At 40.6% G+C, this 27,929-nt stretch overlaps 1 protein-coding gene across 1 annotated transcript; it reads left to right on the top strand.

Moving 5' to 3' along the window:
• The first annotated feature begins 84 nt into the window (after positions 1-84).
• LOC143706964 (fidgetin) lies at positions 85-25,841 on the top strand. The gene is made up of 3 exons (XM_077199479.1): positions 85-301; positions 1,108-1,245; positions 21,218-25,841. Exons 2-3 carry the CDS (start codon positions 1,215-1,217, stop codon positions 22,414-22,416), a joined length of 1,230 nt encoding a protein of 409 aa, XP_077055594.1. The 5' UTR covers positions 85-301; positions 1,108-1,214; the 3' UTR covers positions 22,417-25,841.
• Positions 25,842-27,929: the final 2,088 nt, after the last annotated feature.

The raw sequence follows: 27,929 nt of genomic DNA, 5'->3' as shown, positions 1-27,929 counted from the left end.
AGAGAGAGAGAGAGAGAGAGAGAGAGAGAGAGAGAGACTGGACTCTCAGCTTGAGTCTGGTAGAGCGCATGCGCAGTAAGGGATGAAGCTTCTCCGCTTTTTTCGGCAGCTGGCGTCAGTGGCGTGAGGTTCTGGAATTCCAACATGGCAGTAGATGTGGTCAGTAATTCTGTGGTGGTCGGTCTCTCCAGCCCTGACTTGGAAGCATTCCAGAACATCACCGTCTCGGAGTAGCCTAACCGCCATCCCCCGCTCTCAGCAGCACGGCCGGACGCTGTCGCCGTTCTCAGGCGCGGAACAGGTAAATCTTTCACTTTGTTTGCGTCCACCAGCTGTCCGTTTGTACCGGAGAGAGAGAGAGAGAGAGAGAGAGGCCATGCCATGCACGGACAGCGCGCTCGGACACTCGGACACAGGCCCGATAAAACAGCGCGCAGTTTTTGTTCGCCGTGGCTCTTAATAGCATTAATTTATGGTAGTTTGAGCACAGGCAAGAAGTTTTATTTTTGGAGTAGAGTTCTATTATACGACAGCATTGATCCGTATGTGTGTTGTGTGCCCAGGCGAGAGTGACAGAGACATTCTTACAGCACAATTGAATATGATCTTACTTTATAAATCTCACTATAGCTCTTATATCTTCTGTTGTTTCCATCGCAAGGATATTCACAAGACTAGCATATTTAAATTTAATTTAAATAATATTTGATATTCTATAACTGAATTGTAATTAAATAAAGAAATCGTCTTAGCCCTAATTCGCAAGTAATTCCTAATTATAAGCTAAATCTAGTAAAAAAAGAAAGAAATAATCTACATTTAAATTGATTTTAAAGCACTTTTAAAAAAACAATGTTTGCATTAAATGTTCATATAAAAGTGAATATGAAAAAGCCTATTTATAAAGTAGCAAATGAAACTAAATGAACGAAATGAAAAAAAAAATACATTACATAAATTCTGTTTAACATTTTTTAGAGGGTAAATCGGGAAGTTAAACAAATAGATAGCCTAGCAATGACAATTAATTAGCATTTTTTGTAGCTAATGGTAAATTTATTTTCTTGCTGCATCATATATTTATCTCTCCTCTCACTTTCTCCACAGTTTGGCGTTCCTGTCCGCCCAAAACACTGTTTGCATGCGGTGTGTCATTCAACTTAGGCTACTGAAAATCTCTTTCTCTACAATAGTCTCGCTCCGTCACCTTGCTGATGTCAAGCAATATGATCAGCGGTGTGTATGGTAGGTCATATCTCTGTTTTATTTGAAAATGCGCACAAATCTCTATACTATATGATCTGATGTAATATTTGCTTTATGAACCAGTTTGCTTCCTTCTTTAGGCTATTTGTTAGTCAGTGCCAATCCTATGCATGCATTAGTAGCCTATTATTTGCTTTTCGCCTTCATTAGATGGGATAGTGGAGAACTGACAGGAAAGTACAGGTCAGGGGGGATCGGGACATGACTCAGGCCGGACTCGAGTCGCAGACCCTACGAGAACAGCTCTCTTAAATAGCTATAAAATAAACTACATATTCAGTTTGAGAACAACCCGTATATTACCTGTTCTCTTGACTTTTTATTTATAGCCTATATTTTCCTACCTAAACGTTTTTCCAATCTGTTCCTCCATTCGGATATCATTCATACTGGTCGTGCTAGACGCAGATTGATTTTCAGTGCTATGATAGCATTTTCCTGGCCCGCGTCAGGGGAAGGAGAGTTGAGATTGGAGGTTACAGACCGCAATCATGTAGCGCTGTATCTCCAGTCGGGCGCGCGGGCAGAGCCACTGCTGCACGAGCGCGTAATAAATGCTCGCGCTGTGATGTGATTCTGGCGGGAAATCAGCCGTGAGCGCACAGTGGCGAGCTTAGTTAGACGTGCATAATTTGGACTCAGATGTATTGCGAAATGACAACACTTCATTTTCCCATATTCCAGTGTTCCTCTTGTCTCCCTTTGTCTGTCTCTCAGTCAGGTAGAGCAGATTGCTGTCGACTTGTCTGTATGAGTGGTTGTTTATCGGTCTGAATGTGGAGTCAGTGAGCCAGCAGTGACACACAATAAATCACAAGTTTGATGGGCAGTGAATTAGAAATGGTCAGTTAAACTACTGTGCGCATTTCTTGTTATATTTTCACATGAGCCAACTGTAACATCAATCTGTTTTTGTGATATTTTCTTGTTTTATTGTCCTGCTTGTTTGTAGCCTATAGGTTTAGCTGTTCTTTTTTGGCCTACAATTTACAAATATAGTGAAGCATGTCGAAAACAGAATTGTGAGGACATTTGAAGTGGTTCTCACTATTAAATGCTCATAAATTTACCAAATTATGTATTATTTGAACATAAACAGGTTTGTGTGAGATTTGCGGGTAGTGTAGGCCCACAGGACTGTAACCACCATAGACATTGAGGCGGGAATGCCAACACAATAATCAGATATAACTAAATTGGTCAAATTGTGGTTCTTCTACTATTTTTCCTTCTTTTTCTTTATTCCCTTAAATCTCTTTGAATCCTTTAATATCTCAGTGTTCAAGACAGCTATGGCCTTGGTAGTGTAGGCTAGTAATTATCCTAATAAAAACTGTTCTGTCACACACACACATTTTTCATGGCACCGTTTGAATTCAATCTCTTAAAAAAAATGAATAGGCTTGTTGCACAGTGAGGAATTGAGTGTTATAGTTTACATGAGGGTGTCAACTTGAAGTCCATTGCTGATACTTGCTGCTTTTTTAAGCTGTTGTTTTCTCTATACACTTCCTGATGATGTAATTTAGGAACTGGCTTTTGTTGGTTAAACGGATATTGCAAAAGACTAACAGGATGGAATACAATATTGAGGATATTGAATAACCTATAAAGTTTAAACTAATACTCGAGAAAATATGTTTTGTTTAAAACCTTTTAATTAGATAAACAAAAAATTTGAAGAAACATCTCAAACTTTTCTTATAAATTGCCAATTTTTATTTTATAACTAGTAAAATCCTTTAAAATTCTCCCCATCTTTGCTTATTGTGATCAAAGAAAACAAATTTATATAATTCCAATTATAATATAGAATCATCTTTAGTGAGTTCTCCAGTATGTTTTTAGACTAGTACAGTCAATCAATTTAAAATGTATTTACGCAATAATTTAATTTAAGACATTACATTAGGCATTACAAAAATAGGTTTTAGAGGTCAATATATTGTCTATTTTATTTCCATATTATCGAACAAAACATGGAGCTGTTTTGTCTAGTGCTACAAGTTAAAACTGTGCAAATTTTGAAAACTTACAAAAAAAAGCTTCTTGACATTCTTGCATTGTGTTCCAAACCACATAGTTTTGCTTCATATATGAAACTCCTCTTACATGAAATAACGTGTCCTGTGTGATGAGCTCGTTCTGTACTGTCTGTCTGCTCACAGTAAGTTTTGTTTGGTGAGGCATGTTGCCCTGTTGAACTGAGCTGACTGCGCACTTGCAAAAACATGAAGGTGGTACTCTAATTTTTTAATTGCTCTGTTAGTAGGTAAATTCTTATTATTTACGAACTGTTCAGGGGGCATGATTAAATGTGGTAATTTTTACAAGAAAAGTTGGACCCTTAAGCGTGATTGCTCATACATTGGCTATAGTAGGAATAAGACAGCAACAAATAACATAGTCATGAATATGAAATGAACATACATAGCCTACATTATATTATTAATAACCTCCCTTTCTCATCTTCAACTCCTGTCTCTCTGTCCCTCCTTCTTTTTGACAGTCAGATTGTGTTAAAATTTAGTGTTGACAGTGTTTGTGATTAAATTATTCCTCTACCCTTAACATCTTACTTCACACTTTTCCTTATTCCCCCCTCCCTCCCTCCATCCAATTTCATTCCTCTCTTCACACATCTAAAGATATATAGCGACAAGAAGAATGTGTCTTTGAGTGACTAATGTAGACTTTCTCACACAGTTTGTCTCCCATACTTTCTCTTTTCTCTCACTTGTCCCTATTACACGAAAACTAGTGCCTCCCTCGAGTTTCTCTGTGTGTGTGTGTGTTTGTGTGCGCGCATATGAGGGATGATTGAGCTGTTTAATATGCTAAAGCCCTATTAAAGGCCGATGTCAGCAGCAGACGGTGTACGGCCGCCCAGTCTGCCCCGGCCCAGTGCTCTGTATTGTGTCTCTAAATGAACACGCTACTGTGTTAATTAGCAGAGGAAAATGGCGTGTGGAATTGAATTGGTCATTGACATGCGAGGCGTTCGTCTCTCGTTTGGAGAGATATGAAAGTGATTTAAGCCCTAGCTATGTCTTTTATGGAGGTTTTAAATAATCTATCTGCAGAATAGAGAACGGGGAGGAAGTGAAAGAAAAGAGTTGCCTCATCTGTCTTAGATTGAATTTATCAAGTTTTTTTTTTTTTTGCTCTGAAATGTTTGATTCAGTCTGATTAATTTAAATGAAAGTTGAAGTTTCAGATTCCTATGCCACTACTGTCACCAAATGGTATTGCAGAATAATGATTGTTTTGAAACAAGTTTCCCTGAACACTCCTCAAAAAAGTAATCAGGGCCTAAAACGAATTGTTTTGCCACACCTGCCAATGGCCAGTGACTTAAGAAAATTTACCGGCCAAAAATATTTTTTACGTGCTACGAGGTTTTGTGCTAGTGTTTCATGTTTTATGGGGACTTTCCATAAACATAATGATTTTTATATATAGGCTGTATAGGCCTATTCTATCCCCTACCCCTTAATATACTCATCACAGAAAACTTTCTGTATTTTGACATTTTCAACAAACATCACTTAGTATGATTTATAATTTTCCTCATGGTGACCTACAGTATATGTCCCCACAAGGACAAGGAATTCGGATATTTCCATCTTTTTAGAGACATTTTGTCCCCATAATGTAGAGTTTACCAAGACACACAGACCACACGCACGCACGCACGCACGCACGCCCGCACGCACGCACGCACGCACGCACGCACGCACGCACGCACGCACGCACGCACACACACACACACACACACACACACACACACACACACACACACACACACACACACACACACACTTTGAACACAGTGGTTATAATCTAATAAAAATCTCTTATAATATAAAAATAATTACATTTGGTTGAAATTTGTAAAACCAAAAAGATCAGTTGGATTAAATAATAGACAAATGTATAAACTGAACAAGAAGAGATGTAAGTCAAAAGTTTGATAGTAATGGCATTATGAAAGGCAGCTATTGTGAATGAAACATAGATGACATAGATTTTGTGCAATGAAAAGGATACTTTGTGATTTTGAGCATTGTACTAACACAATTGAAAACATTATGAAATGCTTGAAAAAAAAGTGCACTTTTGATGATGTATTGTGATATTAGCTCTAAGAGTTTTGAAAATGTACACCTTACTTGTGAAAATAGTACCAAAGCGAATATAAAAAACTGTAAGACTGAATGCACGCACGGATCATGCGTTTTGTGTTTGCGTTCCCTTAAGACATAACCGACTATGTTTACTAGCATACTTGCCGAGACAGACGTTTTTTGACATTAGTTTGAGTGAATTTGTCCATTGAAGTGCAGGAAGTCATGAAAGAGCGCTTAACTTCTGATGTTAAACTTCCCACAAAGTGCGAGTAACAAATTCCCTTTTGCGTGTTCCAGCGCTTGAATATTTATATTTGAAAGGCTGAAACTTTCATGATGATGAAGCACTGACCACGTTTGTTCACGTTCCTGTTGTCACAACATTGCATTGTTAGAATTAAAAAATTTTTTACTGGCCACTGACACCATTTCATACACTTGCCAACGCCGATTTTTACTCTCATTTGGCGCTTGGAGAGTGTTCATTTTAGGCCGTGAATTTAATGTTTTGTTACAAACCTGTAAGCATTTTTAATTTCCAGGAAAATGTCCATGTGAATTGCACTGTGCTATCCATTTAACTCACATAGTTTCGTATGTCCAAGTGGAAAAGGATAATTAACCGAAAAAAATGTAGGGTGGGTCTTGATTTTATCCACTGGAAACTAAAATTTTAAAATGTCAGTTACGTACCAAAAAAAAGTATTGAATTTTAGTTTGCTAAAACAATGTCTTATTAGCCGTTTGACTGTTGGTTAAAATTATGTTAACCAATAAAAAATGATTTGTTAACCTGTAATAATGTTAACCAACAGCCTAAAAATTTAACATTTGCTTCTGATGAAGAGCTAGTTTTAAAATTACATTTTGACTAAAGATAATTAGAATGCAATAAGAATGCAATAAAGGGTCCGATATATATTCATATATTCAAATTTTTCAAAAAAGAAACAAAAGTTCTTTAATAGCAAAGCTGAGCAGCAGTATTCCTTTAACGTATATTCTGATGCCGCCTATGTTGCTGAAGGTGATGTTTACAGTAAGATCTTTCAGTATTTAAATATGTGATGTGCACTATCCTCTCAATACAAAACAAACACAACAAAATTCATTGCAATTTTCTTTCAGGAAAATCATCCCAGAGTCTTTAAAGTCTCTACGCAAGCGGTTATAGAGATGTGGATATGTTTGCACCAGCTCTACAATTCGGACGTGTTTATACGTCAAAGTACAGTGCTGGTCAGAATTATTTGCTCCCTTGGTAAATATGATAAATGATGGCTGTAAAAAATAAATCTGCATTGGTAATCCTTTTGATATTTTATTTAAAAAATTAGCAGAAATCTAACCTTTCATTGAAGTAAAATAATGAAAGTTGGGGGGGGAAATCACATTATGAAGGTTGTCACACACAGAGGTTGTCAGGTTTTTATTTTTTATCTGTTGGTATTTGATCGAATCCATGATGCCATGTATCTGAACAAGATGTCCAGGACCTCTGACAGAAAATTAGGCCCAGAGCATTAAAGATACAGCAGAGTATTTCATTTTACACATTGGGTACTTTTTTATCCCTGTGTGCACCAAACCCATCTAAAAGGGGCATTCGGCAACCCTAGCTATTTCTTCGCTGATTTTCACTTTTGTTGTCGCATGTTTTGTCAACGAGTTCCCCCTACAGCTGTGAGGCGTATATTTTACAACAATGTCGTAAAAAAACTCACTTGCGGCAACCTCCTCCCGCTTTCTACCGCTGCTCATGTGCATTTGTTATTATCGGAGCCGGCGGCCAACTTTATCGTGTGGAGCTGTGTCTACCGAGGTGGGTAATAAATCATACACATTGAGGGCAGTGTGTGTGTGTTTATGTCAAATTGCCATAAAGCAGTTTGTGTTTTTCGCTCGTTCTCGCTTCTCACGCGACTTCCTATTTCCAATTTACCGGGACGATAATCCTCATGTTGCAAGGTTGGTTTTCCGCCTAGGAACGCTGAGGGGAGCGGGGAAAGTTACCATTCTCACCATTCTCAACAGGTTATTAAACCATCCAAATGATTTCTAAACGGTTTTATTAAGTTGAAATAGTTGCCGAATGCCCCTTTAAGTCATCTCTGACCAAGGAACCCGTCCCGTTTGAAGGTCCAGTAGTATCAGTTACTTTTCAAACCTTTTATGGACAGATGAAACAAAATAAAAAAAGCGTTTTTTGGCAGTGAACACTTAAGATGGGTTTAGTGCACACAGGGATAAAAAAAGTACCCCATGTGTAAAATGAAATACTCTGCTGTATCTTTAATGCTGTGGGCCTAATTTTCTGCCAGAGGTCCTGGACATCTTGTTCAGATACATGGCATCATGGATTCGATCAAATACCAACAGATAAAAAATCAAAACCTGACAACCTCTGCTAGAAGTCTTGTAATGGGCCATATTTGGTTCTTCCAACAGGACAGTGATCCAAAAACAAAACATCAAAATCAAAACAAAAATGGGTCACTGAGCACAAAACCAAGCATCTACAATGGCCATCCCAGTCCCCAGACCTGAACCCTATAGAAAATGAGTGGGCTGAACTAATGAGAAGCGCCAACATGGATCTGGGAATCTTACAGGGACAATGTGTAGTTTTTTTAGTAAGTATTTTATTATCTAAAATCAATATTTTTATTCATAAATATGTCCTCAATGGTGTAAAAATACCTCTGCCAATGATCCGACTTATCCTCGTAAACAAAGAATTGATTATCTTTATATACATGGGACGGGTAGGTCCACGGAGGCTTCCATGTCGTTCCACCATCTTGAAAAACTATAATAGCAGAGAGGGACAAAAAGTACTAGACCAAAGCGTTTTCGTTCAAAGCCAGCGTCACGTGACTTAAAGCAGCAGAACCGGACAAGAAGATTTGAGAGACGCTTTTCACTGCCCCGGCAAGTTTAAAAGGCTGCACTGCACGGTTATTTATAATGGAGGACCATACTTATGTGGAGCCACAGGACCGGAGATTGCAAAAAACAAGGTTTAATGTCGGGATAGCTTTTTCCAGGTGGAAAGAGTTGATGCAGGAGAAAGCTTTCAAAAGAGACGCTGAACTTGCCTGCTTTCTTCTCAACAGGTAACGTTAAGTCAATGTTACGGTCTAAATTACAAGCTTTTTTTGGTCGCTTCTCTGCCTTTGGAAACTTTCAATTCTATCAAACATCCATTTGTTCGTTGTGTCAAGTTGCAGTTTGTTTGAAATAACAAACCTGTTCACCCGAAGGAAAACTGTGCTATTTGAAGACATCCTGTCATAGCTTTTTGGTACAGCTACCGTAGTTGCAACACGCATTTTAAAAAGCGAGGCGCTGTAGAGCACTATTCGTTTGAGTGGAAAATACAATTTCACCACTAGATGGGAGAAATTCCTACACATTGTCCCTTTAAGGATCTGGAGAGATTCTGTATTGAGGAATGGTCTCTGATCTCTTGTCAGGTGTCCTCCAAACTCATCAGGCATTATAGGAGAAGACTCAGCTGTTATCTTGGAAAAAGGAGATTGCAAAAAGTATTTAATAAAAGGGACCTAAAATAAAAGGGACATAATGGGACCTTAAGAATTTTGACTTTAACGTTGAAAATTGCACACACTTCAGCTTTATAATTCAAATTATATTGCAAAGAATGTTTGACAGTAGTTTTGTCAGATTATTGAACTGGAGCTGTATGTGTGGGTGGTTTCACCTTAAAGTTTTAATTTAGTGGTCTCAACCTTTTTGTGTCATTTTTAGTGACATTACAAAACAAAAGTTTTGTTTCAATCTCCGAGTTTAAACTTTCATAGACTTTTCACTGCTGAGGCTACATTCTGTCATACTTCTCTGCACCTCCCTCTCTCTTTCTCCCTCTTTCTCTCTATTGCAGCACTCAGCAGGCCGGGGCTGAAAGTCAGGCGTTTTGAAGAGAGGACGTTGAGAGTGAATAGCTCATTCACATTAAATAAGAATTAGAGGGCTTCCACCCTGCCACTCTTACAATGGTCAAACAGCCTGGCACAACAGGAGAACTGTTCACAACTGCTCACACACACACACACACACACACACACACACACACACACACACACACACACACACACACACACACACACACACACACACACACACACACACACACACACACACACAGAAAAGCATGCCCTTTGTGTCAAAGAAAAGAGAGTGTGGTTTTGTATCAAATGGATTTTCTGTTTTATTTTTAGATGGATAATATGATCTTGATCTATGCAGTGCTGTGAAATGCAGAATTTGGCTGATTTCTAGAGAAGTAAACAGACCACAAATTAAAAAAAATATATATAGGGATTGCTCACCCACAAAAATTAATTCTGTCACCATTTACTCACTCTCACATTTCTCCAAACCTATATGAGTTTCTTTCTTCTTTTGGAACATATAAAAAGTAGTCAGGCAGAGTGTTCATGCTGCTCTTTTCCATACAATGAAAGTGAATTGTGACCAGGGGCTTGCAAAACAAAATAATAAGCACTCTAAAATCAATCAATCGATCAATCAAATTTTATTTGTAGAGCGCCTTACAACAGCCAAAAGGTGCACAAGGCGCTTTCCAGTAAAACATCAATAGACAACAATATATAAAAACATTAGTCTACATAAAAAGCAATTGAATCGGGACGGAAGTTACGTGTTAAAAGCTTGTCTAAATAGATGTGTTTTCAACTGCGATTTAAAAGACCGACAACATGTTGAAGACGGGAGATGAGAATGGCATGATCTACGGTGTCAAATGCAGCTGTCAGGTCCAATAACACCAAAACCACAGAGCTTTTACAGTCCAGGGCTCCAAGAATGTCATTATGGACCCTCAGTAGTGCCGATTCGGTGCTATGTCTAGATCTGAAACCGGACTGAAATTTGTCAACAATGTCGTGCCGTTGGAGATGAACCTGAAGCTGGGAGAAAACCAGCTTCTCCATCAACTTTGTACAGAAATGTCAGGTGAGATATTGGACAGAAGTTGGATAGTATGGTGGGATCAAGGTTGGGTTTCTTGAGCAGCGGTCTAACAATGGCGTGTTTGAGAGGAGCGGGCACAGTAGCCCAAACTAAGACAGGTGTTTATGAAGGGGACAAGGAAGGGACCTACAGTATGATGTCATTAGCCTCCTTCAAAATCTTAGCAGGAACAGTATCTAGAATGCAGGTGGTAGGCTTCAACTCATGCACAGCTTTTTTAAGGTCCACAAGAGATGATAAAAGTATGATAATATTAGTCCAACTGTCAGATTTGATTTACACTGATATATATTAATTGTAATACTATATGTCACACCAGTGAGGCCAATTTTGTCTTGTGTGTCTTGCAACTTATGTGCTAAATTTGAATATACAGTCATGGTCCCCTTGGTAAATATGATCAAAGAAGACTGAAAATAAATCTGCATTGTTTATCCTTTTGATCTTCAATTAAAACAAAAACTCCCCAAAATGTAACCTTTCATTGAAGGAAAACTAATGAATGTCCCATTGTGAAATAAATGTTTTTCTCTAATACACGTTGGCCACAATTTTTGGTATATTTACAATTTTTAGCACACCAGGGTGACTAGGAACATGAAATTGTCCAGCCATGACTTCCTGTTTCACAGGACTATAAATATAAGGAAACACAAAGGGAAAATTCCCTTATTCATCACAATGGCTATAAAAGAATAGTTCTGATTTTTGGAATAGCCTTTTTGGAGCTTGACAGCCCCTGCCCATCATTCACTTTTATTGTATGGAAAAGTGCATTGTGATCATCCTGCCTAACATCTTCTTTTGTGTTTGACAGAACAAAGAAAATCATACAGGTCTGGAACAACATAAGGTTAATTTTTGTGTGAACTATACCTTTAATGTAATCATGAAATTCTGTAATATGGTGACCTTTTCCCTAAAAACAAATTGGACTGTATTAGATATTTTTGTGTTAAGTATTTGTCTTGTGAAATATAAAATCAGAAAATTTGTACTTAAGTAGGCACTTACTGAAGTCAATGGTCTGGATTAGATTGTCTGTATGAGTGTGTTTTTATTTTGTCTAGATCTTTCTTTAGGGGCTTTATCCGTTTTGCTGGTGGCGACAGTAATGGCTGTTTAATTACTCAATAAAAACGTTTTATGAATGCAGTGTGTGTGAGTGAGTCTGTGTGATGTATTGATTTTGGTGCTGGAGAAACCTGAGATTTTCACTTAAGGAAAAGTGACTGTCTGTCGATGGGCTGCTGATTTTAAATACTAGCCTATATGCATTTACACACAAGCACATGCAAAAATACACAGCGTAAGCATTGTTTAAAGAGACGCTACTACGGAACTAACAAATATTAAGTCAATGAAGTGAAGATTCCTTCCTCTAAAACCAGTTAATGAAATGTCTGCCTTTAAAGTATGGAACATTGCTTTAGAAATTGCTTTGTGTGTGTGTGTGTGTGTGTGTGTGTGTGTGTATGTGTATGTGTATGTGTATGTGTATGTGTATGTGTGTGTGTGTGTGTGTGTGTGTGAGTGAGTGATGGGCTTTCTCTTGATGATTTGTAGCCAGAGGGTATATTGGAACAACAGAAAGTCGTTCTCTAAAGCACCAGCACAAAACCTTTTACACACAGAAAAGTACACACACACTAGATCATCAGCTTTGCGGCTAATGGGATTGTCCAGTTTCTGTAGAATACAACAAAAAAAGATAGCATTTGAGACAACATTCCACCACCAGTTAATATTGGACTTTACAACACATCACATTTGGCTTTAGACTGGTGAGGGTGTAATGTAGGCAGGCAAGCCAGAGAATATTTATTTGTTCATATTGAAATAACTAGCTCTCTTCATTATGAATAGTACTTTATATTTGTCTTGTAGAACAGCTGAAGTTGTGTATGTTCTTATGAAGAACCCTTCATGCACTGTTTTGGGAATTTCTGCACTCATCTCAAGAGGTTTGGCTGATGTGATTTCTAATTGAGGCTTTATTTTAGATGACATGTTCATCCTCTAAGGTTGTTTTACTCTTGCCTAGTCCTAATTACTGGCGTTTGCAATGGTTCATTCTCAGGGTGAGGAATTTAACAAGCCCACTTTGGCACATATCTCGTCTGGTCAAACCGTTTTTACTAGAGACATGAATGGCACCTCAAGTCATGTGGCTTTTAGAGGGCAGGTGTGCCATCATTTATAAGCAACTGGACATCCTGTAGCTCATACAGCGTAGCATGTTGATAATGCCAATGTCATTCATTCAACTGCAAGCGAATACATAAACTGATGAAATATATGTGGAATGGTGTGTAAATCACTTTGGATAAATCCAGAAGCCAATTGCATAAATAAATGTAGAATGTAAAGAAGAAAAGTCCCACAGAACAGATTTACATTGAAAGATATCTGAAGAACAGAACATTTTCTATTCTGTTTTCACCAATCTAGTTTTGTGAATTTACTGTGTATCTGTTTTTATAGAAGAGCATGTCAGAAATAAAGCTAAATAATAGACTACTGTTATGTTTCTAGCATCAACCATTAAAATAGAAAAAAGCAATTAGGAAGTTGTTAAAAGACATCTTTTGCTCTTTCAGATCTGTTCCCTATCATTCGGCCTCTCGACGTACATCGTGACTGACTAATAGGAATCTCGCTAGAGAGGCCAATCTACTTCGAGTGAAACTAAACAAGCCAATGCACATTGGTATGCAATCATTTGATCAGCTGCTCAGCCTTGCAGCGCAGGTATATAATGAGCAGAAGGTGCGATTGCACTTCAGCATTTTGCTTCGGAGCCAAGCACTTTGATGCTTTCTACAAACTCTCAGGAGATAGTGAAAACTTCAAGCAGCCTTTTTCTAGGACCTCTCCACCCTGATGTGTGCTGTCTTCTCTTTTCTCTCCCTTTTTTTGAATACAAAAAAGCTGTTGTCACAACTGGTAAGGTGCTTAGAGAGAGTGCTCTATAGCCGTTTTCACGGCTGGTAAGACCAGTGAGAGAGAGACAGCGCACAGACAGGTGCACAATCCTTGCTGTGTTCGCGGTGACCGTTCCCCTGCGTGCTTCAGCAACAGTGAGAGCAGTCCCTAAAAGAGCTTACACAGATAGATTGCGTCTTTTTCAAGATTACTTTCTATCTGTGTGTTTCTGAATGTGGTCGTTACCTGGGGTCACGGGATGGCCACGATCGCTGCCTCGTGTGTCTGGGCCTCGAACACGCTGAGGCACCGTTCGTGGATGAGTCATGTCCCCATTGTGGGAAGATGACCATCTTGGAGCTGCAGTCGAGACTCTCGTTCCTGCAAAGGGGCAGAGTCCCTTGCTTCGGGCAGTGACGCAGGAGACCTGAGGATTACGGTGAGCACGCTTCCTTCGAGGAACCAACCCCCTAGGAACCCTCATTCCTCTCACACTCCGCAGCCAGTTGAGTTACCAACGGAACGTACTGGACCATCCTTGAGGTGTTTGCACCAGTCGTTTCCTTTGGTGCTCCCCGCGACGATCAGATGTCGATCGCTGCATCGGAGGGTGGGTCAGACTTCTCCGCGGACGACGACTCGGTGCCGCTGCCTCCTTCGGGTGTGACAGCGGGGCATGAGTCGGACCTGGAGATGATGGCCATGCTTTCCCGGGCTGCCAACAGGATTGGGCTCGAGTGGAACCCTCCACCGTGTCCCGAGCCCTCGAAGCCGGTATCTCGGGGTGACGCGCGCTGGTTCTCAGCAACCCACCCCAGTGCCTTTCTTCCCGGAGGTGCATGAGGAGCTCACGGGCACATGGACGGCACCTTTTACTGCCAGAAACCGTCTCGGTGGCTCCTCCTTCCTCACCACCCTTGTTGGCGGGGCAGCTAACGGATACATGCGTATCCCGCCAGTGGAGCGGGCCGTTGCTATGCAGCTGTGCCCTCACTCCACTTGGCGCAGTGAACAGTGTCTTCCTACCCGGGCCTGTGGGTACTTGTCGGACATATCCGGCAAGGCTTACAAGGCCTCTGGGTAAGCTGCCTCTGCCATGCACACCATGGTTTTGCTGCAGGTCCATCAGGCCAAGGCATTGAAGGACCTGCACAAGGGTGGTCATGATCCACAGGTGCTCCAAGAACTTCGTACCGCACCGGTCGCAATTCGTGCAAAGAAGGTCACCGCGCGGTCAGTGGGTCATGCGATGTCCACCTTGGTGTTCCAGGAACGCCATCTCTAACTGTGTCTGGCAGACATGAGGGAGACGACAAGCTCTGGTTCCTTAACTCCCCCGTGTCCCAGACTGGCCTCTTCGGTGACGCGGTCGAGGACTTCGTCATGCAGTTCTCGGCTGTACAAAAGCAGACAGAGGCCATCAAAGCACATCCTACCGCGGCGGTCAATTGCTGCCTCCACCCCACCGCCCGCGGCCCCTCAGTCTGCTCGTCGCCGGGGGCGTCCTCCTGCGTCTGCCCCTCCTCCCGCGCCACAGCAGCAGCTTCTACCAAAACGGCGCCGTGAAGCCAGTCACAGGCAGGCCGCCCAGCCCGTCCAGGCCCCCGCCAAAAAGGGTGGCAAAGCCAGGGGTTAGCAGCCCTAGGACGGGCGACCCAGAGACCGATAGGACTGCTCTCCAGGAGACAGTGACCGCAGCGCTCCCTCTCCCAGAAGAGGGCCGGGTGGAAAATCTTCAGTTTGCTTTTGTTCGTGTTCCGCCGCTGGCCTCAAAACCAGTGGTACCCATATTTTCTATAAAAGAGCAGTTTCTTTCATCTCTGGGTCCGAAGAGAGCCCGGAGACCAGTGGGGGGAGAGAATCTTCACCTCTCTTCTATCGCCAGCGGGCTGCAGTGTGCGGTTCGAGAATGCAACCAAGCCGTTTCCTGAGCCTCTTGCCCCATGGAACCAGGTAAGTGTTGCACAGCACACTCAGACCTGCTGAGCCACGTCCCTGTGTTACACCTCGCTGCCCCACTCCAGGTACGACTACGTTCCCTTTGGTCCCGCTTGTACGGTCTCTGCGAGCCTGATTAGCGCTCCCCAGTCCATCTCGCTGGCTCATTCGGACCATTAGGCTCGGCTATGCGATTCAGGGCACTACAGTCCCTACTTCATTGTACCCTAGAAAGACAGTGGCTTACGACCGATCTTTGACCTGCGAGTTTTGAACCGGAGTCTTCACAAACTACCGTTTAAAATGCTCACGCAAAAACACATTTTCGAATGCATCCGTCCCCAAGATTGGTTTGCAGTGATCGACCTGAAGGACGCGTACTTTCATGTCTCGATTCTTCCTCGACATAGGGCATTTCTACGCTTTGCGTTCGAGGCTCGAGCATATCAGTACAAAGTCCTGCCCTTCGGGCTGTCCCTGTCTCCCCGTGTCTTCACAAATGTCACGGAGGGGGCCCTTGTTCCCATGAGAGAACAGGGCGTTCACATCCTCAACTATATTGATGGCTGGCTCATACTAACACACTCTCGAGATCAGTTATGCGAACACAGGTACCTCGTGCTCAGGCACCTCAGCCAGTTGGGTCTTCAGGTCAACTGGTAAAAGAGCAAACTCTCCTCTGTGCAGAGGATCTCTTTTCTCTGTATGGAGTTGGATTCGGTTGCACAGACGGTGCACCTCACAGAGGAACACGCTCAGTCGGTGCTGAACTGCTTGAACACTTTCAAAGGCAGGACGGCGGTCCCACTGAAATTCTTTCAGAGGCTACTGGGGCATATGGCAGGGGCAGCAGTGGTAACCCCGCTCAGCCTGCTTCATATGAGACCGCTTCAGCACTGGCTTTACGGCCGAATCCCGAGATGGGCGTGGCATCATGGCATTCACCGGGTGGCAATCACACCGGTGTGCCACCAGAACTTCAGCCCGTGGTCAGACTGCGGGCAGCAGTCCCCTTGGAACAGGTGTCCAGGCATGCTGTGGTGTTCACAGATGTCTCTACCACCGGCCACGTACAATGGGCATGCAGTGTCAGGGGTGTCAGAACCCCCAACTGCATTGGCACATCAATTGCCTCGAGCGAGTTGCTAGTACGTCTTGGTCTGAGCCGCTTGAAAAGACCGCTGCAAGACAGGGACGTAACAATACAACAGGGACGTTTTCTCCTGACTTGAAAATCGGCTTAACTACTACTTTTTTCAAAGCCAAAGGAAAATTGTTTTCATTTATAGATTGATTCACAGCTATTGTCAGTACAGGAGTTAGAGTAATTTTGTGTTCTTTTAGAAGGGATGTATCAACTGCAAATATCTCCTTTGCTTTACAATTTTTTAGATTTGCTATTATTTTGGAAATTTTATCTTCATCTATATTCTGCAACCTACAGTAAGACGCATTGCCATCCCCATGATCATCTCTGCAGCAGTTCTCTTTAGGGAAAGTCTCCGCCAGGTCTAACACAGAATCCAAGAAATAATCATTATAATATTGAGCCAGAATAGAGCCCTCATTTTGAACTATACCATTAATTTTGAGCTGTAAATGCTCCTGATATATTTTTTCCCTTCCCAATAATTTATCCATGCTCCTCCACAGATTTTTACAATTACCTTTTGCCTCTTTGATTAGATTCAGGGAAAAAATTGCTTTTGCTTTTCAAAGCAGCATGGTAACTTTATTTCTCAAAGATTTATAAATATAATAATCAGTGGTTAATTTAGTTTTAAGTGAAACCTTGAGAGCTTTATCTCTCTGTTTCATTGTGTCTCTTTTTATTTGATTGTCTATGTTTAAGCTGTGTATATTTATCAATTTTATTCTTTATACCAGTTATTATATTGTTACATGTATGTACACAGCTTTCTCTATCAATTTTGGAGGCCCAATCAATTTCATTTAAATCATTTTTAAGGAGCTCTTGATTTATTTTAGGAATATGAGGAACTTTCCATCGTTTGTTTGATTGTTCTTTGTTAATGTATCTTGATTTATTTAATTTCCTGGCTATTAGAACAAAATTATGATCAGACAGAACAGTTACTAGGTTGCATGTTTTTATTACCCTGTCTGGTTTATTGGTGGATATTAAATCTATCAAAGTTAGAGACGTTTTGTTATTCTAGTAGGCTTTTTAATCAGTTGTGTCATTTGTATTGAGTTTGGTATGTCTTTTAGGTGTTTCCTCTTGCCTTTATCAAGCCAATTTATGTTGAGGTCGCCATAAGCAATATTTCCTTTCGTTCATATGTTTTAGAGTTTTTGTTAAACCAGTATAGAATTCGCTCATTGCATTGGGTGGTCCATATACACAAAGTACAATAAATGACATTTGGGGGGATAGTTTAATTGTAACACCAACACACTCTAGTTTGATCTGGGATGTCTATTTGGTGACTGTCAATACTGTATTTTACATAGATCAAGATACTTGGTTCCCAGAACTCATGCTCCTCGTGACAGTCCCTCCCTGGCCCATTCCTCTGAGGAAGATCTTCTGACACAGAGACGGGGCACCCTATGGCATCCGCATCCCCACCTCTGGAAACTCCATGTCTGGTCCCTGGACGGGAGGTTCTAGATGATTTACCCCCAGAGGTACTTAACACCATCACTTCTGCACGGGCGGCGTCTACGAGACGTGTACGCCCTGAAGTGGAACCTGTTTGTCGAGTGGTGTTCTTCTCGCCAAGAAGACCCCCGAAGATGTTCGATAGGGTCTGTGCTTTCCTTCTTGCAGCAAGGGTTGGAGCGACGGCTGTCTCCCGCCACCCTCAAAGTACATTCTGCAGCTATTTCAGCATAGTAGACTTAAAGCTTTTTTCCATGAAGACTTTGCTGCTGGTTGCACTGACCTCTGTCAAGAGGGTAGGGGACCTGCAGGCATTTAGAGTTCGGGCCGGGTGACAACCACGTAGTACTGAGACCCTGGCCTGGCTATGTGCCCAAGGTTCCTACCACTCCCTTCAGGGACCAGGTAGTGAACCTGCAAGCGCTGCCCTTGGAGGAGGCAGACCCAGCCCTGACTTTGCTCTGTCCCGTTCGCGCTCAGCGTTTATACGTGGACAGAACTCAAAGTCTTAGGACCTCAGACCAGCTCTTTGTCTGTTACGGAGGCCAGCAGAAGGGAAAGGCTGTCTCCAAGCAGAGGATGGCCCACTGGATAGTGTATGCCATCGCCTTGTGCTTGGTAAGCCAAGCACAAGGCGTGCCCTGCCCGCTCAGGTTGCATGCTTACGCCACGAGAGGCGTTGCATCCTCCTGGACACTGGCACGTGGCTCTTCGCTAACAGATATCTGTAGAGCTGTTGGCTGGGCGACACCTAACACGTTCGCTAGATATTATAGCCTACGTTTAGAGCCGGTCTCCCCCCGTGTTCTCACCCTAAATGGGTAGAAGCACCGAGAGGTCCGGCTCTGTCAGCTTGCTGCACCCTACTATGCACCCTTATTACTCCTGTGAAAAACCTGTCGAGTCCTCCTACACCCTCGGCCCGGACATGGCGGAGCATCTGTTGCCAGGCCTTTATCCACTGAATCCTTGAGAACCGTGTCTAGGCTGGGCCCCAATGTGTGACCCTACGGGGATCCCAAATGTGTATATTTCTCCACGGCTGCTCCTATCGGAAGCCTGTGTCTTTCCCTTGGGCTAAGTCACCGAGTATTCATATGTAGTACAACCTTCGGGCTAGTCCATATGTATTTCCCACATAACTCCTTGAAGAAAGTGGCTTCCACAGCTTTCCCCTTCCTAACAGAAAGGGCACGCTTTCCCAGTGTTATCCAATGTCTCACTGAATGGGTTATCACGGAACAACAGTGACAAATTCACTCTGTAAACCTCCTCCTATCGTTCTTCCAGGCAAGAAGGGGTAGAGGCTTGCACTGGGCGCTGGATGGGGTGCAGCAGCTGTGGCGCTTTGGTTGGGATTCCTATTAGTCGGTCACGACGTATGCCAAGAGACCGACTGATAGGGAACGTCTCGGTTACATATGGTAACCCTCGTTCCCTGAAGGAAGGAATGGAGACGTATGGCCCATCGCCACATCTGCTGCCGCCCGATGGGGCGGCCAGCTTATCAGGCTTGGCTCCTCAGTAAAAAACTGAAGTGCAATCGCACCTGCTGCTCATTATATACCCGTGCTGCGAGGCTGAGCAGCTGATGCAAATAATTGCATGCCAATGTGCATTGGCTTGTTTAGTTACACTTGAAGAAGATTGGGCTCTCTAGCGAGATTCCTATTAGTCGGTCACGATGTACGTCTCCGTTCCCTCCTTTAGGGAACGAGGGTTAAAATATGTAACCGAGACGTTATTGATATTGCTTTCAATTCCACCATTAGTGTTAATTCACAGTATTGTATTTTGCTTTTGTTAAGTATCTGCTAAACTTTATAACTTTAATTTTTAATAGTTAAAGCTATTGCTAATGTATTGAGTATGAGTGACTTTCAAAGTCCCAATTCATGCGAGTTAAAGTCGTTCCAGGGGAACGGCGCCAGTTGTTCCATCTCGTGTGTGTGTGTGTGTGTGTGTGTGTGTGTGTGTGCGCAGTAAGTCCAGCCTTTTCCCATGAGAGAACACTGACTGACCTCAAGTTGCGTGTATTGATCAAGAGGATTTGCCGCTTGATAGAATTGAATGTAATTGGGCCGTTTTTAATTGAGATGGATAGAACATGTAAATTTTGCTCCATTAGTCCAAAATCAATATCCATCTGCTGTAGTATGGAGTCTCTTTATTTTATTTCATTTTATTTAAAAAAAGAAACAGGATTGTTTCTGATGCACAAGGTTTTGCAAATCCACTGTACTTGCAAGGTCAGAGAAAATGTTATGTTTCTTTATTTTGGAACCACTTTACTGTATGTAATATTTTATGGCTAAGAACATAATTTCTCTTTTTTCTTTTTTCCCTTCTCTCCCCAATTTCTTTTCTTCTGTACAGCCCATATGTCAAATTGGAATGCGGAAGAAAAGCTCTTTGTTTCATAAACTAAAATATTGGTCCAGTACTCTGCGTGAAGCTGAAATGACAGAGATACAGTATTTTTAGGGGTAACATCTGTTGTCGGGTTCAGTTGCTAATGCCGAGAGCTACATTATTGATCAGTCGTTATTACAGTATGCTGAAATATTATGTTCCTGTGTGGTGTGCGTGAGTCAATGAAACTGAGGAAGACACAGAGAGAGTGTAATATGAGGTTCCTTGATTACATTAAAGAGCTTTTATTTTATTCACTTGAGATGAAGCCTTCTGCTGTATCTCAGTATCAGACCTTAATGATATCATCAGAGCTATTCTGGATGTGTGTGTGGCGAGGAATCAAGTTCTACTAGTACACAGCTGAATTTAAACTTCACTCTCACTGTTAATCTAAAGATTGCAAAACAACTTAGATAGCTGCTAATGTGTGCTTCAAAAAAGGAATTGTAAAAGCCTTTTTCTATTATCTTTCATTTTAATATTTTATATTATTAATAATTTTTGTAAAATATTTTTTGTCTTTTTTTACAAGATGATTATGCAGAATTGGTGGTCATTATCTGGAACTGCGGTAATTTACTAATAATGTTAATTAACCTAAATTGCTCACATTTTCTCTCAGTGGTGTTTTTTTTGTAACAATCCCAATTTCATATTGTGATGGAAATAAGGTAGAGTAATAAGTTATAATTAGTGATGTTTTTTTTCTCCAGAAATATATTATAGCATGTTTGCATATTGATTGGCAGGTTCAGGTAGGCGGCACACACTGAGGCTCTTGGCTGTAATAGAATTCTATTTTTCTTTTTACTTTTATGATGTTACTTATATTTCTGAATTTTTTTGAACTTCCATGAGTTTGAATTGACATGAATTTGACTTTTTTTTATTTTATTGGTAGGCGTGACCATGCAGTGGAGCCCTGAGCAGTCGCAGTGGGCGGAGCAACATTATGACATCACCTCGACCACTCGTTCACCAGGGCATAAGATCGAAGCACTTAGGGATCCAAGGCTAACAGGTACGACCTCAACTGCAGCGTACCAACATTCATGGGCAAACGATGACATTTCAGCTCTGACCGCTTCTAACCTGCTCAAGCGGTATGCAGAGAGATATTCTGCCATCCTGGATCTACCCTGTGAGAGTGGACTTATTGGATATCCAGACGCAGCCATCTCCGTTAGCATTAGGGGACCCAGTATTGTGAATAACGGGCCAACCCTTCTTAATGGACGGAAGGTGGAGACAGAACCCTGGCTGGAGAGCGTCTACCCTCCGTTGGGTTGCGTGCCCGAACTACTTCCCAAAGCACCGCACAGTGTGTCGGATGTGTCCGTCAGTGCGTGTAACTCACCAGTTATAGGCAGCGGAAGTCTTCCAGAATCTTGTTTCTCCAGCAGCAGTTGTAACGGCCAGTCCGGGAATCAGGAATACAGCAGTACTCCCTACAGCACTCCCTTCCTGCAGCCTGTAGGAACTTACGCAGGCTCTCTTTTCCACCCTACCCCTTCCCATGCCAGTTTAGTGTCAACCTACAGTGCTAACACCTCGCAAAACCTTTCTGCATACAGTTACCCAAATCCCCGTTACCCCTCACAGGCCGTTCTTCCTGTAGGCTACAGTCCTCCCCCTCCTCCCTCAGTGTACATGCCTTCAGGTATAACTCCTTCTAACCCTCTTCCAACTGTGGGATACTCATATCCAACCACCAGCCTGGGAGGTAGTGTCTCTGAAAGTGATGCCCCAAGTACTACCAACCTTTCAAAGTCATATTACCCATCAACTCAAAGCGAGATTGGAGTGTTTGAGGAGTATGATTTTGGCGGAAACTCTAATTCGGACTCTAGGTCTGAAGGCAGCCCCCTCTACAGACCATCAGATGACACGGTGGACAAGCAAAATGGGTTCAGCCAATCGGCGGATGAAACTTCATCTTTCAAGCCAGCTAATCACGGAGACTCTTTAAGAAGCCTGGAGACTCTCACAGTAGCCATGAGTGGCCGGAACAATGGTACATCCGGACAGCACTTCCTATCTACCTCGACTTCTGTTGTCAATTCTCACCAACATCTCTGCCTTGATACAAACACACCCTGAGAGATTGTGCTCACACTCAAGCAGCAATGCTTGAGTTGATGAAGTGTGATTGCTTCCTCATAATGGATCGGAGGTAGAAAGGAGGGACTTGCTCAAAGTCATTGTGTTAGGGTTCAATCCAGGGGCCTCAAAATACAGCTGCATCATGGGGAATTCTGTCCTGGAAGACAGCAGGAGTTTAGTTTATCCTTTCTGGAAAGAGGACAATGATGTTCATGTCCCTCCTAGCCGAGCCTAACTGGTCATTGCGAGACAATGACCTCCTCACTCTGCTGGAATGGACAGATCAGTATATCCTCCATGAAAGACACACATATCTGAAAGGGATGGAAAGATTTCACTCCTCCATTCCGAGAGATAGAAGAGTACATCAAGGGAATTTATATGTCTAATGGATGTGTTGTGACTATCATGGAGACAAGGAGTCACGGTAACAGATATGGTGGTTGGACACGAGCTATGGTTGACCATATTGCCATTGTGTACATTCTTCTGTGTGTGTTTGTGGCCTTGTAATGGTTATTTATTTGGTGAGCTTTATTTGTTAATCATGTTGCCCCTTTTCCACGGGAGAGTTGACAAATCCTGGTTGTTAAAAGAGTCCATGTGTGTGAGTGTGGGAGAGATACATAAAACCTCAGGAAAGTGTCTGTCAGTTAAATGGCGTATGCCTGTACTGTATGTGTAACAGAGAAGGGGGCATTTTCACATACCGTCCTTAGGAAAAAAAACAATTCAATCGACTTGAACCAGGTGGTCTGTTGGTCATTTTGTGTGCTCTTTCACAGCATTTTAAGAGAGTATAGAGATCTGTTGCTAGACATATTTGTTGAACGGGATTATTCTACAAAACATTATGCAAAACGCTTTTGCAGTTCTTTAGGTTGTTAAAGCTGCTGTATGTAATGTTTTTCAATGAGAAATTATGTTCTCCTTTACTAGGTTAATATGCAGAGAAAAATGTTGACTTTCCAAAAAGTGTAAACACTGGCACAGTGGTGCTTTGTTTGAACCTACCAACACTGGCTTAACCATTGGTGCAAATTTGGTGGCGGGACTTCCTTTTTGTCTGACCAATGGAAGATGGAGGGAAATGTTTTATTTTAAACAATCTTTATTTTTATGATTCCATTTGATGCCTTTAGGGGCTAAAAAAATTACAAACTGCAGCTTTAAAATTTGCTGTTTGATTTAAAATGTTTAGTAAATAACATTAATTCTCAGTCATTGAGTTCTATTGTGCTGTTATGTCTATTCCACCAATTTTTGCTGTTGTCTCAAAACATTTTGCAAGCTACAGTATCTTAACATTACTGCAGACATAAAAACAAACGGAATTCAGACAATTCAGGCTACTTCCTGAGATGGTCTTAGCTTGCTTAGCTACCAAAAATAAAACATTGCCTTAAGGGCCAAGTGTGAAAATGCTCAGTGAGAAGTAGACCACATTATTTTTGCATGTTTGTCTTCACTTAAGGTTTTGCGCATTTTTAAAAATAGTGTTGTTTACTTTATCCCAAGCACTGGAAATAGGTTTGGCTGACCCAACTACAAAACTTTCTGTTTACTTCCTTTCACTTCTTTATGAACCCCACCAAAGGGAATTAAGATATTATACTTATTTATTAAAGTCAATCACCAAAGCAGCTGTGTGGGAGCCAAATCACATGGAAATGTTCAGCCAAAATGACTCCCTCTGTGTGAATACATTTTATTTCTGTACAGTTTAAATTCAAGAGGGTGAATTGGCTTCATTCCAAGAGACAAATGGAAGGAATTCCTTGAAAAGGCTGCTTAAAGTTCTACCAGGTCAAAATTGAATTGTGAATTTAACCAAAATTGCATTTCCTCAGCTAAACTGAATGAAACAGACCACAATCATGATGATGAATCTCACTCTGCAATGGGGCACATCAATGTATTGTTTCTATTATGTGTCTGTTCATAACTTTCCTGTTGATCACAAACTTTCAAACTAAAATGTTAGAATTATGTGAGTTATTGTATACGTTTTCAGTGATTAGGAAATACACCAGTACACTATTCCTTACACAACTTCACATACTGTATGTATCATTGTCTAGATAAAAGCACAGTCATTCTTTACATTTTTTTTCAACTGTTTACCAAAAGTGCCATTTAAATTTCTTTATTTTTAAAGAGAAATGTTTTCTTCCACATCATGCTTTATATTGCTGTCATTTGAAGAGATTTTACTGTTACCGGTTTTATCTTGGCTCTAGCTTTTCCATTTGGGTTTTATCATTTTGAAAATTAGGCAATGTTAAATGATCAATATTACATCAGTTCCTGTTCTAACCATCTTTCATCTTATTAAAAGGGTTGTTTGGTATTAAAAGTAAGGTACTAAGAAACTTGCTTGGCTTTTTTTCTTTACAGATCTAGATTCAAAAATTAAATTGTCTGTAGCATTCTATGCAAAACTCTCTTCCTAAACCTTTCCTAAACCTAAATCTTGAGCGCCGTTCCAAAGAATAAGCAGCAACATTGTGCATTAAGATTTAATTTCAGCAAATATTTCATAGCAAAAATGTTATGTATTTTTGTGCTCATTAGAGTAACAAGTTGTAAGCTTAGCAACACACTAACATGAGTTAGAATCAACTACGAGTGACGGTTGAGTCTCTCATGCTATTTGCATTATGAATTGACTAATATTTGTGTGGCATGTAAGTGACCCTTTTCATTGAAAAATGTTTCAAATCAGTAATTTATGAGGTTCCATCATAAGAAGGATTTTCCAAAATCCCAAATTCGGATTTTGTCTATCCTGCTCACTGGGTTTTGGAACAAAGCTCTTGACAAACCTTTCAATTCTTTCCAACAAAAGATTTAAACATATTTGGCAAAATGTTTTAAGAATCCTTCTAAGATGTACCTAAACCCCTCTTATTACCAAGTAACTGAAGTAATGTATCATCAAATACTCCTTGCAGGCAGCAAGGTGAGAATAGGGACCATGGAATGAGAGATATTGAAAATTGTACATCATAAGGATATCTTTTTACCACTTTTACAACCATAAACAAAAACCCCAGGGTAGATACCTCTGAAATCCTGTAGTGTTTGCAGTAATGGTGCACTAAACTCTCTAAAGTTGTTTTGTTACACATCAAGACTTTGGACAGCTGTGTTTGGTATTGGTGAATTGCTGGAATTGGTGTTTCACTGTGTAAACACCACATTTAGTGGTTGGTCACTCTTTTTTTGCATTTCAAAATCTGACATTTTACAATGTGTGTTCTCAATATATAAAATACAGTTACATTTAGAACTAAATTGTGAGTTCATTGCAGTCAAGCCGAGGGAGTGTGTTGCCATATTCTCACTCGACTCTATTGTGTTTGTTTTCATGACTTTTGGAGTATTGTAAACAATTTCCTAATTAAATATGTTTATCTTAAGGCCCTGCTTGCTGTTTTCAATCGACCTGAATCTTATATGAGTTTTACTTTGTGAAAGAATCCAGAAATCTGACAAAACCATTTTTAACTTCAACTTTTATGTATTTATATAGCACATTTAAAAACAACTTTGTTGCCCAAAGTGCTTCACAATTGTAGAAGAAGAGTGTATAAAAAGTAAAAGATAAAAAGCAATATAACAAAAAATATCATACCAATTAACATGCCTACACACAAATACCCAATAACATGATTGTGCCTACACTTGGTGACTAATCATGCCTACAAATTGCTCAAAGCCCCCGTCCAAAAGCTAGGTTAAAAATATATGTTTTCAACTGAGACCTAAAAACCTTTATAGATGGAGCCTGCCTATTATATAGATACTGTTCCACAATTTAACAGCAACTACTGTAAAAGCTCGGTCACCCTTTGACTTTTTCCTAGCACGAGGGACTGCCACATTTGATTCGTCGAGCTCAACGTCCTAGCCGATGTATAAAATCCAAAAAGATTATTGATATAAATTAGAGACTTGTGAAGAGCTGTAAAAACCAATAATACAATCTTAAAATCAATCCAATTCTGAACTGGCAACCAATGAAGAGAGGATAAAACTGGAGTAATGTGATCCTTTTTTGTTACCAGTCAGAAGCCTGGCTGTAGTGTTCTGTACTTTTAAAGGGTTAGTTCACCCAAAAATGAAATTTCTGTCATTAATTACTCACCCTCATGTCATTCCAAACCTGTAAGACTTTTGTTCATCTTCGGAACACAAACAAAGATCTTTTTGATGAAATCCAAGAACTTTCTGACCCCCCCACTGACTACACCATTATTACCACTTTCAAGGCCTAGAAAGGTATAGTGAAAACATTGTTAAAATAGTCCATGTGACTACAGTGGTTCAATCTTAATGTTATGAAGCGACAAGAATACTTTTTGTGCACAAAACAAACAAAAATAATGACTTTATTTAACAATTTCTTATTAAGGATCTAGCCAATACTGAGCCGGCGTTCTGACGTAGAACCCGGAGGCGCTGCACTGTGTTTACAATGTGAAGAGTGACACGGAAGAGAAGACATTTTTGAATAAAGTCGTTATTTTGTTAAAGTATTCTCGTCGCTTCATAACATTAAGGTTGAACCACTGTAGTCACTATTTTAACGATGTCTTTATATCTTTCTAGGCCTTGAAAGTGGTAATAACGTTGCAGTCAAAAAGTTCTCGGATTTCATCAAAAATATCTTAATATGTTTTATGAAGATGAACGAAGGTCTTACGAGTTTGAGGGTGAGTAAATAATGACAGAAATTTCTTTTTTGGGTGAAATATCCCCTTAAGGGTGCAAGGTACTGGAAAGAAAGATTATTTTAAGTTAACATTTTTTACTCTAAATGCACAAATATACTGTATGTGCAAATAGATTTCTTTTAGGGGTAGTTTGTACTAATCAGATTTATATTAAAAGTGAGTATAATAGTATTTTATATTTCCTCATTGAGATAGCTAAATTTGTGTGCTATTTACTCACTATTAAAGCATCTCACAGAGCTTAACTGTTTTGATGCCTTGTTTATTTTTCATTTTACCTTTCAGTAGATTATATAAGGTATAAATTGCCACATAAAATATTACAGTTTAGATGGATATAACTGCAATACATTTGTAGGCCATCCGTATGATGTTTCCTTGCCTATACAGCCCGAGATTCTGGGACAGGCTCCAGCATCACTTACGACAAGTGGTTAGGAAAATGTATGGATCGTTAATTGCAATAGTACATGCATAATCAATACGTTTCTGTGGGCTGTAAGTGCTAAATTAGATAATTATGTCCTTTTGTATTTTTCAGGTGTTTGTTGGTGTTAAACCAATGTGTGTAGGAAGATATCTTGCAGTGCGTTTTTATTTGTTCTCATAGAACCTAGATTTTTTTGTTCTTTTTTTCCTGTTACATTCTCTCATGGTGACTTATGTTTTAATGGCTTGTTTTTTTATTATTATTCATTTCAAGTTAAATGTAATTTTCAACAATTAAAGTATGCAGGACAGTAATTCCATTTAAGAACCCTTAAACAGACA

Source organism: Siphateles boraxobius, unplaced genomic scaffold (genome assembly GCF_051911475.1).
Source record: "Siphateles boraxobius isolate OS27281-9 unplaced genomic scaffold, OSU_SipBor_1 41, whole genome shotgun sequence".
Taxonomy (NCBI): domain Eukaryota; kingdom Metazoa; phylum Chordata; class Actinopteri; order Cypriniformes; family Leuciscidae; genus Siphateles; species Siphateles boraxobius.
The sequence above is the reverse complement of the archived record's forward strand: the minus strand, read 5'-3'. Positions and strand labels throughout refer to the sequence as shown.

Excerpts from the sequence above, each read along its gene's own strand:
- LOC143706964 (XM_077199479.1), top strand. The coding sequence starts at position 1,215 with ATGTCAAGCAATATGATCAGCGGTGTGTATG. Across the intron at positions 1,246-21,217 it reads TATGATCAGCGGTGTGTATG|GCGTGACCATGCAGTGGAGC; the intron begins GTAGGTCATATC and ends TTTTATTGGTAG.